At 35.9% G+C, this 15,342-nt stretch overlaps 1 protein-coding gene across 4 annotated transcripts in view; it reads left to right on the top strand.

Moving 5' to 3' along the window:
• The window catches only part of HSF2 (heat shock transcription factor 2), a 36,699-nt gene extending 24,315 nt beyond the window's left edge, over window positions 1-12,384 (top strand). The window contains exons 8-13 of one of the 4 annotated variants that reach the window (XM_082669284.1): window positions 854-1,002; window positions 1,422-1,661; window positions 2,320-2,425; window positions 8,068-8,121; window positions 10,843-10,924; window positions 11,361-12,384. In XM_082669284.1, coding sequence (XP_082525410.1) covers window positions 854-1,002; window positions 1,422-1,661; window positions 2,320-2,425; window positions 8,068-8,121; window positions 10,843-10,924; window positions 11,361-11,653 — 924 coding nt within the window. In that variant the 3' untranslated portion in view covers window positions 11,654-12,384. Of the gene's footprint in view, window positions 1-853; window positions 1,003-1,421; window positions 1,662-2,319; window positions 2,426-8,067; window positions 8,122-10,842; window positions 10,925-11,305 lie in introns of all 4 variants that reach the window. The other 3 variants (XM_082669286.1, XM_082669287.1, XM_082669285.1) reach the window with 3 other exon arrangements.
• Window positions 12,385-15,342: the final 2,958 nt, after the last annotated feature.

Below are 15,342 nucleotides of genomic sequence, written 5' to 3' on the forward strand. Positions count from 1 at the left end.
TGATTATCATTGTTACTTTCAAATCTTAGAATTCTAAATACTGCTTTAGATTTATTATTAAAGTATTGAGATTTTTGTTCTCAGGCAAGTCAGAGTTAACCTGACATCTGGTTCCTCTTCCCACTGTTTAAATTATCAGGCATACCTGTTTTTAGGATTGAAGACTCATGTAAATGAGTGAAGATTTCTTAATTTAACTTGATTTGCATCTTTTGCCTCTATATTATCTAGAGTTGAAATTGATAGAATTTTCTATTATAATAATGACTTTAGTTTGCTTTGGAGAATTGAATGTTTTTTTATTAGTGTATCCATGGTCTGAATATAGCTGTAGCTGAATTTAAAAAAATAATAATTGCTAAAATGCCAGACTGACATTTAGCTGTGGAATAGTTGAAGTGTTTTTTTCCCCCTTTTAAAGAAACCATTTAATGAGTAAGAATAAAACATGGCGTCAAACAGAGTAGCTTGAGATGAAATAATCTCCATCAGCCCAGTGGCTATCTGGTTATGTTCGAGATTTCTGATGAAGTCCTAAGACTTTTTTACTCTCTGGGTATAAAAAATCTTTAAAATTTGAAGATCTTTTCATAGAAACATTCTGAGGCATGTCATCTTTAATGTCCCTTACAGTAAAAGAAATAGTTAAGTAGCATGCAGATAATACATCTCATACCTCTGTAAATTGGTACTTCTAATACCAATTTAGTGTATAAGTCCCATAAGGGCAGAAAACATATCTGTTTTGCTTACCATCGTATCTCAGTGCCCAGTTAACATTTTTTAAATGGTATGTTGTTTAGTAGTCAAAATAATTTCAGTTTTTTGATATATTTTCTACCTGATTTTTTAGGTTCCACACAGTAGGACTGAAGGTTTAAAGCCAAGGGAGCGGATTTCAGATGATATCATTATTTATGACGTTACTGATGATAATGCAGATGAAGAAAATATCCCAGTTATTCCAGAAACTAATGAGGATGTTATATCTGATCCCTCCAAGTAAGGAGATTGTGAAATACAATTTTTGAAAATATTACTCTTTTTTTATCAGAGATCTAAATTTAAAACTACTTTATTCTTTGATAAACTAATATCTGACTCATATTTTAATTATTGAACTGAAAAATTAAGCCAAATTATTCAAGCACATAACCCCCCTCCCTCCAGCGAAAAGACTCCCAGCAAAAAGTAATGAGAATTCATTCTTATTTTTAAAGTTTGGAGTTAAAGACCTTTAATTGATTCTTTGTGGTCTTATATTATATGAAGTATCAATATTTTCATTAAACTACACACCCAAGAAAAGCCTTTTGACAGGTGGTTTGGGGAGAGAGTTTCCATGGAGAGTGACTGGATAGGGTGAATTTATTGAATTAGTCTGAGAATGTAATTGGTTATTTCTCGTATTGCTGATCTAGCTGTAGCCAGTACCCTGATATTGTCATTGTTGAAGATGACAATGAAGATGAATATGCACCTGTCATTCAGAGTGGAGATCAGAGTGAACCAGCCAGAGAATCCCTAAGTTCAGGCAGTGATGGCACCAGCCCTCTCATGTCTAGTGCCGTCCAGCTAAATGGCTCATCTAGTCTGACCACAGAAGATCCTGTGACCATGATGGATTCCATTTTAAATGATAACATCAATCTTTTGGGAAAGTGAGTCTCATCTAAAGGTTGTCTAAGTTTATTTGCTTTCTTTGTTTACTTCACATGTTCTTTTTCTCTTTGAATGATTTTCCTTTCAGGTTATGAACCTATGTAGTCAACCTTTCTGTTCTGGTTAGTGCTGAGCTCTGCAGATGGTATTTTGAGAAAGATTTAATTATCCCAAGAGCAGTCTTGGGATCTTCTTGTCAATTCCTCAGATTTCTGTAATGAAATACTTGGTTTTGAATGTCTTAAAAAAGTGTGTATGATTGTGTGTATTTGTGTTTTTATCAGGACTGTGGAATAATACAATCTCTATGAAGGAACTTATTTTATAGCAAAGGAAAACTAGAAGTTAGTAGCAATATAACCAGTAATAAGAGGTTAAACATTTTATAATTTATAGTATAGAGGAAAAAGATAAATCAGACTGGGTTATTGCAGAACCTTTTTTCTTTAAATACTAAAGTTTTGTATAAAGGCTGTGGGTTCTCAATTAACCAAGTTTTTTTGAATCCTAAATAGTGAATAGGATCTCTTAAGGTTAAGAATTGGTAAGGATTCAGCAATTGCTAGGAATATTTTGCCTAGCTAGACTGCAGTGTGATTTTAAACATAAAAGCAAGGAAACCTAATATTTGATTTTTTTAAAATCTTTTTTCCTTAGGGTTGAGCTGTTGGATTATCTTGACAGTATTGATTGCAGTTTAGAGGACTTCCAAGCCATGCTGTCAGGAAGACAGTTTAGCATAGACCCAGATCTCCTGGTCGAAGTAGGTACTTTGAATATTCTTTGTTGTACCGGCAGTTTGTGTATTTATGTATAGTATTTATAAATCAGTGCATCATATTCTTGAATTCTACACTGTTTTTGCAGTTTATTTTTTTAAATGAATGGTTTTGTTTATTAGAATGAACAGATGGGTTCAGGAAAGTGAAGGAGGGAGATCACTATTTGTCTCTGAGTAGAAGTTCAGTTAATCCCTGTGTAACAACATATCAACTCTGTTCAACAGTACTATTAAATCCAGGTCTTGTCTGGACTTGTTGCTGTGTTATGTTTTGCTCTAGAGTAAATTGTCACTGAATAGAAATCAGTGCAAATAGTGTAAATAATTAGCCAGGAAACAGCATGGAAGCACTTCTTAATACTTTGGGAATTAATGTTTTTCAGTCAAATGTATTATATGTTATTATATTTAAAAATTTTTTGGATTGAGTCCTAAGATTCCCCTATTCCAGTCCTCACCACCACCTATATGAACTTGATTCCTATGTTGTCTGGACTTTGAATCCTTGTCTATCATTTCTGGTACTAACCTTGCTCTCTTTTCTCTTGTTCCTACCACTCCTCTCTCTCTTACCTAAAGCTTTCTATGTGGCCTGGTTTTATCCAGATGAATCTTGTTCTTTCCCCTATTTCCATTTCCTGTTGTGAACATTTTCTGTTGTGTTATTTTTTTTTTTTGCGGTACGCGGGCCTCTCACTGTTGTGACCTCTCCCGTTGCAGAGCACAGGCTCTGGATGCGCAGGCTCAGCGGCCATGGCTCACGGGCCCAGCCGCTCCGCGGCATGTGGGATCTTCCCGGACCAGGGCACGAACCCGTGTCCCCTGCATTGGCAGGCGGACTCTCAACCACTGCGCCACCAGGGAAGCCCCTGTTGTGTTCTTTTACTTGAAAAGTTTTGTTGTTCTTTGTTTTGCATTTTTTTCCTTAAAATACAGCTTCTCTCACATCAGAGGATTCTACAGTTTGTCAGTGTCACATGACTTATTTTTCCTAAATCATCAGTGCCTCACAGGATGGATTTCACCTTCTTTGAAGATTTCCTTTCCATGTTATTCTCTTAACTGAATTCAACATCCATGTTAATGACCTATTTGGACTTGTTTAACAGTAACTTGACAGCCCTTCTTGATTCTATCAGTCTTTGTCCCCAATCTGAATCCAGAGACCTTTTAGAATATCTCTCCGTTAGATCACTAAGAAGGAAATAAAATCCTGTAATTCTGACTCTACAAATCCTCACAGTCTTCAAGTAGGTCATTTTAATTTAACTTTGGAACAGTTATCACGTTCTTTTGTCCTCACGACCTTATCCAGCCAACACTTCCCTATTCACAGAGCATAATTCACCATGCCCTGATACTCTCATCAGCTGTGGAATCTCATATCCTTTCTTCTTAGAGGAAGTACTTCCTTTTTAAAGCCAGTTTGTACACCTGCCCCCCGCTTCTCTGTTTTTCTCTCTCTATCCTTGATCTTTTCCAACTGCCTTCAGTGGGTACAGATCATCTCCATTTTGATGTGTTGCTCTACTCATTTACCATACTGCTTCTCCAATCCTTTTACTACAAAACTGTAGAAATGAGTGGCTGTATTCGTTACTTTTTTTTTTCCACTCTATATTTCCTTTGAAACCCTGGATTGTCTTGCTTATTTACTCAAAGCTTGTGCTGTCTTGGTATATCCACTGTAAGTAGCCTGCAGCTTTTTTTTTTTTTTTTTTCTTCAAATTAGGCCACTGGGCTAGTGGAAGAAGGTTTGTTTTGAATCAGACAGATTTGGGTTCCATTTTTGGCTCATGTTACTTACTAGCTAAGTTACTAATCTTGGGAAAGTTAACCTCTCTTGCTCAGTTTCCCCATCTGTTAAATATGGCTGATGCCTGACATGAAGGGCTTTTGTAAGGATTATAAGTAATTAACACTATTACTGTTTAACACTATTGATTTTCTACTGTAGAACTTTTCCTGTTGATTTTAAAGGCACTGGACCTCTTTGTTCTCTTCCTATCTCCCTAACCATTCTGTTTCCTCTAAGAGCTTTTCTTTTTCTTGCTGTCTTCTACTTGTGGATATTCCCCAAGGTACCCAGTCTTTTATCCTGTTTTTTCCTACCTCTCTTCTTTTTTCTATCCTGCCTCTCTGGAGGGATTTTAGCTTGTAGGATTGCTCTCAAATGTATATCTCCAGCTCTTAATATTTTTTAAAGTAACCTTTGCTTGAATTCTAATTCCATGCCTTTGGGATCATCAGTTAGATCTTGCCTTAAATTATTTGTTTTTAACACCAAACCTTTGTTTATTTTCTAAACTAGCTACCTTTTTAAGCTTTATTTTCTGTAGTGGTATCAGTCTTCTGTTACCCACACAGGATAGTAATCACAGTAATCTTGGTTTCTTTATCTCCTTGTTCACCAAGCCTGTGTATTTTCCAAAATAACATTCACAAACCATCCCTACTTTCTTTTGGGTTGGCCAGAAAGTGCCTTCGGTTTTTAAGTAAAAATAAGACAATTTTTCATTTTCACCAAGAACTTTATTGAACAATGTATTCACCATTTTGTTCCACTACCTTCTGCCATTTTTCATACACCTTCATAATTCCATCTTCCCAAAACTTTTTATCTTTTTGAGCAAAGAACTATTCCAGGTGCCTTTTACAGTCTTCCAGGGAATTGAATATTTTTCCATTAAGAGAATTCTGTAAAGATCGAAGTAAATGGAAATCTGAAGGTACAATATCTGGAATATGGCTGATGAATCCGAACTTCCCAGCCAAGCTGTAACAGTTTTTACCTGGATATCAAAGAAACATGTAGTCTTGCGTTATCCTGATGGAAAGATTATGAATTTTCTGTTGACTAATTCTGGATGCTTTTCGTCAAGTGCTGCTTTCAGTTGGTCTGATTGGGAGCAGTACTTGTTGGAATTAATCGTTTGGTTTTCCAGAAAGAGCTCATAACAGAGGACTCCCAATCCCACTATATACACAACATCACCTTTGGATGAAGACAGGCCTTTGGTGTGGTTGGTGGTGGTTCATTTCACTTGCTGCATGATCTCTTCTGTTCCACATTATTGTACAGTATCCACTTTTCATTATTGTATGGTATCCACTTTTCATCACAATTTGTTTGAAAAAGGAATGTTTTCTTTACATTTAAGTAGAGAATCGCATGTAGAAATATGTTCGAGAAGGTTTTTTCACTTAACATATGTGGAACCCAAACTTCTAAGCGATTAACATACATATTAACATAACAAACTTCATAGTGACTTTCAATGCTCAATTTGAATATTTTGAATATGTCAGCTATCTGCCACGTGGTGTAATGTTGCTTGTTCTAATTAATGTCTCGATTTGATCGCTATCAACGTCAACTGGTCTACCCAACCGTGGAACATCGTCCAGCAAGAAATCTCCAGCACGAAACTTTGCAAACTACCTTTGACACGTTCAGTCAGTCACAGCACCTTCTCCATACACTGCACAAATCTTTTTGTGCATTTCAGTTGCGTTTTTACCTTTCTTGAAATAGGGAAGCATAATATGCTGAAAATGTTGCTTTTTTTTCTTCCATCTTCAATATTAAAATGACTACATAAGAATTCACCAATTTTAATTTTTTTTTAAATGCACGCTGATATGACAGCTGTCACAATACAGTCTAGCAAGATTGTTTCAAATGAAGTTAAAGACAACTAAGTGCTACTAGAGCCATCTTACAGAAAAACCAAACGAACTTCTGGGCCAACCCAATATTTTCACTGTTGCCTCTCATCTAAGACCTTCATTGTTTATTTCATCCTTGAATTTTGGGGTATTGTCATAAAAAATCTACCCATAGGTTGCCTTATTCTCTGAGATGGCAAAGATGGTAAGAACATGTGTTCTTACCATGTGTAACATGGTAAGAACATGAATAAGTATGCTGAGAAGCTCATGGGTTCTTGCTGCAGAGTTCAGTACAAGTGACCCAGTGTGGAATCAGTAGGAGAGACTTGACCTTAGAATTCAACTCTGTCAGCTCCTCATACATGATCTATTTTCCTACTTCAGACCATGCGTCTGCTGGGAATACATGAAGGTATCCCTGAGTCAGTGGGTAGAGGGATTGAGGCAAAGAAGGAGTGAGGAGTTTATACTGCTGGTCCTCCTCAGATGCCACTCTCAGTAGGGACAAAATCTGGTCAGGCCTCTGAGGCAAGTACAAGCTGAACTGGTAGAGATGGGCAGTGATGTATAGTTACCTACTCTTAAGAAACTGAGTCTCTTCCTCTTCATGGATCAGTAGGAGGAAAAGTTATGAAAGGAAGAAATGTTAATGAAAGGAAAAGAAGAGCTGGGGATATTTTTAGGGCCACAATGAATGTGGAACTTTAAGGAAAGGAATCAGTGTTTAGAGAGGGTGGAGGAGCATCTCTGCATTTCATTCTATCCTGCAAACCATTTGGTGTGCTCATTCTCTTAAAATGCTTTAGTCAGTATATTTCATTACTCAGGCCACTCCCAAGTCTCTTATTGCTGACAGAATGTCCTGTCCATTCATTGGCCTTGCCGTACCTTTTGAACCTTATGTATACCACTTACTATTCAACTCAGGACTTCTGCATTATTTGGACTTACCATCTTATTTGTAGAACTTACCTCACAACCATTTCTTCCTCTCTGTTGTTGCTAATGCTGTAACAATGTACTCCTTCATCCTCTCCTTTCTAAGTCCTAACCATTCTCCAGGAACTACATGTCACATAGTTTTATCAAGACTTTTTGTTTCATCTGAGGGACGGGGTGTGTGTGTGTGTCTGTTTTCCTTTCTCTTAGCTCCTTAGTACTTTTGAGCCCCACCATCCATTATTATTGTAATACTGGATTGTATCTGATCATATGTTGCTATTTGATGTTATTCTTATTTTGCCTTTTAGATTGTAAGCTCCTGGAGAGCAGGAATAGTGTCTTCATCTTGTATTCTTCATGATGTCATTTATTTCTTAGATGCTCAGTAAATCCTTGTGGACTGGATGACTTTGAAGCTTATGACATAAACAAAAGTTATGTTTGTAAAGTGGCTGGTCTGAGGAATGCAGTAAGCAGTAGGCAGTGGTCTTTGCATTTATGGCTTCCCTTGCTAGGTGAGGTGAAAAGAACCAACATGGACTTAAGCCATTTGGTCGGAGGGCTCTACTTGAGGTGTAATTTAGGAACCACTGTCATAGAGCAGATTCTATAAGTTTATCACATAATTAGCAGGTAGTCAGTGAAGGCTCTTGTCAGGGCAAGGGACTCAGCCCTGGGTGCCATTTAAGGCCAGAGGCTTTTCGGGAGGAAAAAATAAAGGAAATGAAGGAGAGGGGAGGTGGGGAAAACCACTATTTGTCTCAAGTGATTTACCCTACTACTTTATAGAATAGAAATTCTTAAAACAGCTAATGCATGGGCTAGCTTGCTCTGCTTTTGTTCGTTTTTCTTTCCGCTTTTCTCTTCCAAACTTGCTTTACTATATGGAAACTTCCTAGTGCAGGAGCTACATCTTTTCACCCAACATGGCTGTATAGAAATTTTGAACACACAGTTAATTTTTTTTAAATATTTTTTAAACTTATCATCTTTCTTGTTTGGTCTTTCAGCTTTTCACTAGTTCTGTGCAGATGAATCCCACAGATTACATCAATAATACAAAAGTAAGTTTTAATTTGTGTTGCTCAGGACCCGTAGCTGTAAGAATTTGAAAACAGTCCTAGTAAGTAGAGAGCAGTATCACTCCCAGTTACAAAAAGCATTTTATATTCTTACCTAATAAATGTGATCAAGATAATAAAATTCTAGATGAAAAATTAGCTTTTGGTTATGGGGTGAATCATTGCCCAATTCTTCTGTGCCTTGTGCTGTTAAGTACCAGTGTGAAATCAGCCCTCAATGTGCTGGGAGATAAACTGACTAAATTTGGCATATTCAGGTATATCACTGAAAAAAATTATTAGAATATGATTTCTTCATGTTCTGTGTCTTCATTTTACATTCTTATTCCATCTATTAAAAACTTCTCAGCATTTTTTTATTGAAAATTTAAGGGTACCCATATTTTAAAATAAGTTCCTTCATTTTATTAGTATACAGTAAAAGCACAGGGATTTATACTATTTGTAGGTAAGGTGAGTTGAAACAGTGAAGTACGGATTTTGGACTTTTTTTTTAAGTAATTGTTTTATTTTCTTAAATGTATAGTACCTGCAGTTGGGATTAGCAGATGTTAACAAATTCTTTAGAACTGGTTTTTAATGAGTAATAAGAACAGTGTGAAGTTGTTAGAGCAGACCTTTAGAAATCATTCTGTTTCGTTGTATAGCTTATTGTCTTGAGTAGGTATATACTTCATTTATCTTGTATTTATACCAAATTGTTCTGTAATCCCTGTTTTTCATTGAATAAAAAGGTAAATCAGGTCCCCTGAAATGTGTACAAATTCTAGATTAGTGGAATCAAAATTTTTGTGTTCTTTATAGTAAAAAATGAACACATATTAAATAAATATGAGGTATTAGAGTGAGGAGGTGGAATTTTTCTGACCATTGTCATGTGTGAGGATGGCCTGACCACATTTTCTGCATTTTCAAAGTTATAGCCTGGGTAACTTAAAGTTGAAGGAATTTGTGAATTTTTGAACTAGAAGGTTGATTATACATTCAGTATTTGGATGATTTATATCAGGGGTTATCATACTTTTTCTGTGAAGACTAAATATTTTTGGTTTTGCATGAAGCCAGGTGTTCTCTGTCACAACTAGTCAACTGCAATTTGTAGTGCAAAAGCAGCCGTAGACAATACATAAAAGAATGAGTATGGCTGTGCTTCTGTAAAACTTTACTTTCAGTAAAGTCAGGATGCTGAATTTGGCATTTGGACTATAGTTTGGCTAGGTTTATATTATAAGAATCTGTGGACCACGTCAGTACTGTGTTTCAGTAAATATATTATTGAATGTGAGACCTTAAGTTGAATGAACCCATATCATGCATTCATTTAGTGAATGTGCTGTACTGTTTGTTTATTGTTAGACATTGAGTCGTTCTCTATTCTTGAATCATCTCCTGTTCCCAGAAGCTTTTAGAAATAGCAGTTAAACAGCAAGTTTACGTATTGCTCTATAGAAAAATTAAAATGGAGAGTGATTCTTTTTATCATAGTTTTAGAATCTAGATTGTTTTTAAATAATTGACACATCAGCTGTCATTCCCTTGCTCATGACAGGTATTATGTGACATGTATTACAGCACTCTTTACTAATGAGTCAGGATGCCTTATACTCCTCACTGTAGCAGTCTAAGTGGTCACTACTAATAAGCAACAGTTTGTATGGGAGATGAAACCCATTTGTCATCCTGGTTCTAATATGCATTTAGAATAACAAGAGTGGCATCCTTGGAAAATACCTATTTTAGGAAGTAGAAAAATACAGAAGGTATTATTTCATTAATGTTTATTTATAGTGAATGCTAAATGAAATATTTTAATGTAAATTTTGGTGGAAGTTTAAGTAGTTTTTATTATGTCTTGGAGTCATTATTATCTATGAAGCCTGGAAACTTGTACTGCTTAATTTTGTGATGAATATCAGGGAAATTATAGGAATTAGTATGTTTGTTACATCATATATAGTTTACAAGTGTGCAGATATCTGGGACTTACAGCTATTCAGGAAAAATTGTGAACCTCAGCACCTCAGTTTGAACATCGTTGAAAAGAACACTGAAGAACTTAACATTTAAAGATTAATCCCCTTACAATCAGATGTAAGGAGAGAAGACAGTGGTTGAAAGAAGCAATTTAAATGACAGAAAAGAATTGAAAGAGCCAAAAAGGAAATGAAGAAACACCACCTCAACTTTGAGGCTTCCAAATATAGGGATAACTAGTTTGAAGGATGTTATCCTGAGCTACTGTAAACGTGTTCAGTTACGCTAAATATTCTGTTTGTGAGTGAAAAGAAATGTGTAATACGTTTTAAATCAAAGCTGTTTAAAATGAATTTAATTATTTAAAGAATTATCTCTTCATTAGCAATTAGAAACTAGCCATCTTTGATTCATTACCATCTTCTACTCTTGTCAAATTCTGTCTGTTCTACTTTTGAAATGCTCCCTCCTTTTTGTACTTAGTGTCATCCTAGTTCAGGTTCTTTGTTTCATCCACCTGATGACAGCAGTAGTTTTCTTAGGCAGTTTCATTACCTCTACTCAAATCTCTTTCTCTCCCTAGTTCATCTTTCCTGATGCTCCCCTTTCCTATATATTTCAGAGAACATACCAATATTCTTATATTTTACCAGTTTTTAATTTTTTGCTATTTTTCAGGAACATATAAAATATGAGACAAGTATTTTTATATTATTTTTTCTCTTTTAGTCCGAGAATAAAGGATTAGAAACCAAGAGCAATGTAGTTCAGCCAGTTTCAGAAGAGGGAAGAAAATCTAAACCCAAAACAGGTAGGTATAAATGTAGTATTAGTTTTTTTAAATAAACATTTCTATGTAGAAACTGTGGGCCAAGGAAGGTTTTGCCATGCTTAACAATTGAACACAGATTTGTATTAGTCTCAGTTCTATGCATAACGTATCAAGGTTCCAGCATATAAAGGAAATTGAATTGGTGTGGTAATAGTTCTTAAAGATTGTCATTTTTTCCCCCCTATTTAACTTCAGGAGAACTGAAAGAACCCTCAATTCTTAATTGTTGAATAAAAATGTACATTTTCTGACTTGTACATTTTTAAATTTACTGACACAAAGTGTGATATTTCTTGTTTGGCTATATAAGGGTAATGATTGCACATATGCACATCTGCTTCTGTTTTTTCCACCATATAGCTTGAACTCTATATAAGCTGGTGATAAAAGATCAGTCTTCTTATCTTTGTTATAGATAAGCAGCTTATACAGTACACTGCCTTTCCACTTCTTGCATTCCTCGATGGGAACCCTGCTTCTACTGTTGAACAGGGGAGTACAGCATCATCAGAAGTTATGTCCTCTGTAGATAAACCCATAGAAGTTGATGAGCTTCTGGACAGCAGCTTGGACCCAGAACCAACCCAAAGTAAGCTTGTTCGCCTGGAGCCATTGACTGAAGCTGAAGCTAGTGAAGCCACACTGTTTTATTTATGTGAACTTGCTCCTGCACCTCTGGATAGTGATATGCCACTTTTAGATAGCTAAATCCCCAGGAAGTGGACTCTACGTGTATATATTCATCAAAATGATGAACTATTTATTTTAAAGTATCATTTGGTACTTTTTTTTGTAAATTGCTTTGTTTCGTTTAATCAGATACTGTGGAATCAAAAGCACCTTTTGCTTTTCTCACTAACCACACACTCTTGCAAAGCTTTCAAATGTTACTCAGCTACGTAGGTACATAAGATTTGATGCGTTAAATCACAGTATTGGCATATCTTTAAGTTGGATTCAAATGGCCATTTTTCTCCAATTACAGCAAATTGGATTTGTTTTTTACATGTATGTTCATTAACCCCAGTTAAACTTTTTGTTTCTTTGTTTTACTTGTTGATGCTGTCTTGTTTGCATTGAGTGTAAGTCACTATAACTAATGGTAGAACTCCTAAAGCTTTCTCTGTTCCAGTTGCTTTTATTAAGTATTTTTCACTTGACTTCTTTATAAAACTGGGAACATAAAGTGCCTGTATCTTGTAAAACTTCATTTGTCTCTCTTGGTTCAGAGAAGCTCATTCATGTCCAACAGGAAAGGCAACGTGTACTTGAGTGCTTGCTGTCTGAGGCAGTCGCAGCTCCGTGTACATAGAAGGGGGGTGGGTGCCGTCAGCCCATCCACCTCGCTGGACTAGTTTTAAGTAAAAGTTTTCTGGTTTGTTTGTGGTTTTTTGAAGCATAATATTTAGTAAAATAAATATAATGAATGTTGCGTACTAGTAGTGTCTGTTATGTGTCTTCTTTGGAGGTGACATCCATGTGACAGTTTTTCCTTTTCATAGGAAGTAGACAGACTTAAACTGTAAACTTTGTCTGTTATCCATTATTCTTAATATGAGTCATACCAAGATCTTTGTGCCTCATCTCAGAAGATAGACTGTGTATTGCAACAAGGAAGACATTTAATGCCTCCAAATTTAAAAATTATGCTGGCTTGCTTTCTATGTTGCTAATAAAGAACTGAGAAAAGTATGCTTCCAGTTGTCCCAAATTAGGTAAGAACATTATCACTGGATGCCAAGGGCCTATAATTTTTGCCCTGAGAGAAGATAAGAGAAACAGTTAAATCACTTCTTTCCTTTGGAACACTTGCTCAGAAGAATTAGACTTAATGCAAGGCCAGGGCACCATCACTTGAAGAATTGTACCTTCAAGCAGAGGACTGAAAGCAGTGAGCTAGTATCTGAATATTTTCTAGGGCAGTTGGATGAGCAATTGCCAAGATGGCCTTCCTGTTGGTTATAGTCTCAGTATCTTGGAACTCTCTTACTGTGATGTAAAATTTCAAATACAGCGTAGCACAGAGGGATAAGAAACCCTTCCTTAGCAGATCCTAAAATACTTGGCTCTGACAGTGGGATCTTGGTGAACTAATTTAAGAACCCAGAACAGTTTTCTGCGTAAGCTTTAGGGGTCACTTTCTTAGAGATTGTTAAGATGTGAAGAGCTTAGAGACTGAGGAGAAGAGAGCTTCAGAGGCTTTTTCTTTTTCGCTTCCCTTCCTCACTGTGGGATATGATTAAGTTTCTTCTCCTTTGGGGATAACTCTAGAAGTAGTTAAAAAATAATTTTGAAAACCTTATACCTCCTAGTACTTTTTAAGGTGACATTTAAATTTTTTCATCTTAAGTATTCGGGAAGAGTTTAGGATAGTGTTAAATACTGCCATTTAAAAAAATAGTTGTTACTTGCTTTTAAATGTATTGGAAAGAATCTAAATACCATAGTGATTTGATGTTCTTCATCATCCATTCCACTTCCTCCAAAGAATTTTATCCTACTTTTATTATGCGTGACAGTCATACATTGAAGATAATTGTTGCACTTCTCTGCAACAAAATTTGAAATTTTATTCTGTAACCTTAAGATTCTAAGCATTAAAGTTTGTCTCCAATTATAAATACACAGTTGATTAAAACAGTATAAACCTATGTGGCAGAGACTGTTAACTGATTGCTGAACCATTTCCTATCATGCAGTTAGATTATTTCCACCTTTGTAAACAGGGTAGCTATGTAATTGAATTCTAATAAATCAGGAAAAGTGATGTTCAGAACTTGCAGGTCTGGTCTGTGAACATCTCCCCCATGCAACCCTCCTCACCTTTTACCCATCTACTAGCTTGATGCAGAGGAATATGTGGCTTCCGAGTATACACAGGAGAAGGGAGAAACCTGGCTTCCTGAATCGCCGCTTAGAGGAGAGCCACCCATCAATCCTGGATATTCATTTAGACTTCAGGTGGGGCAGGGAGGCGGGGGACAAACCTTTATTATATTCTGTCTCTGAATTTTGGGGGACTGATCTGTTAGAGATTTTAGTGTTTGTTAATAGAATATAGTCCAAATTTTGATGAACTGTTAAACATACAAAGTAAAATTTTACCAGAAATACATCTTTTTGTGGGGTGAACAGATCTCAGGGATTTTTTTTCCCCAAATGTTTTATTATCTGGGGGTAAGTTTATATCAATATAATAAGAGCATCAATTTTTTTTGTTTTTAGAGTCCTAAGAAACTTTTATAATATAAAGAAGAGATTTTGTTACAGCAGTGTCACTCAATTATTTGAAGTCCTTCAGAATTCACTAAGTATTTTAAAATTTATTAGCTGGTAATTTCATTAGATCATCCTGATTCAATTTCATTGAAAGAAATAATCACCTAAAGATTTTTTAAACCAGTGTCGTTCTCTTACCAATATTTAAAATTGTTTCTACTTCTGTGTTTAGCGGTTTTATCCAAAGTGCCTTGGTATTAAGACTCAGAATGAATTAAGAGGTATTATATATCCTTTGTTTTGTCAAATGTGAAAAGAGTAATTGTTAAGGGGGATGATGCCTTGTCCTGAGGCATCTTTTCAAGCGCATCAACTTTAGGAAATTTCCATGTACGCATGGAAATTGAACATCTGGAAACTGATTCCTTTAAAAGTAACCTAACTTGTGTTTACTGCAGAAAGTCTGTGTGCTGTTTGGAAAACAAATAGCATAGTATGAATACTTTAGAGGGTACCCCTCATCTTCATCCCACCTCCAAGCTTCTTTTGCCTCAGTGGGATACAAGTAGGCCCACAGGAGAGCCTGTGACTTACAGCTAAGTGTTCTTTTGGGGTGTGTCACTGTGTGTTTCATAGGGATGGTATATACTCAGGAATTTAGAGGCTGAAGTGTGAGAACAAAAGGTCCACAGACTGGGAAAATGACACATGATGAACATACATAAAATGCTACATTTGAGAATTAGAGCCTAATTGAAATATCAAGCATACATGAAATATTTTGAGAATCAGTTGCATATTAGGCCATAAAGCAAGTCAAATTTCAGGGAATTGGTTTCAAACAGAGTAACTGCAATACAAATAAGCTAGACCTTGACAATTTTGAGGTGTACTGGCATAATATTTTGTAGTGCTCCTCAATTTGGGGTTACCTGATGTTTCTTCCCATTAGACTGGGATTATGGGTTTTGGGAAAGATCATAGAAGTGAAGTGCCACTTTCAACACATGAAAGGTAAATGCTATCAACCTGATTTTTTCACTGCTGATATTAACCTTGACTTACTAGATTGAGCCCAAAGCTTCTGTAATACCTCTTGTGCAGTCTCAAAACGAACCCAAGCAGCCCGATTTTGGACTTGTCAGCCTCTGTATTGTACACACACACACATACAAACA

The sequence above is a fragment of the Grampus griseus genome (genome assembly GCF_964374135.1).
Source record: "Grampus griseus genome assembly, chromosome: 13".
NCBI classification, from domain to species: Eukaryota; Metazoa; Chordata; class Mammalia; order Artiodactyla; family Delphinidae; genus Grampus; species Grampus griseus.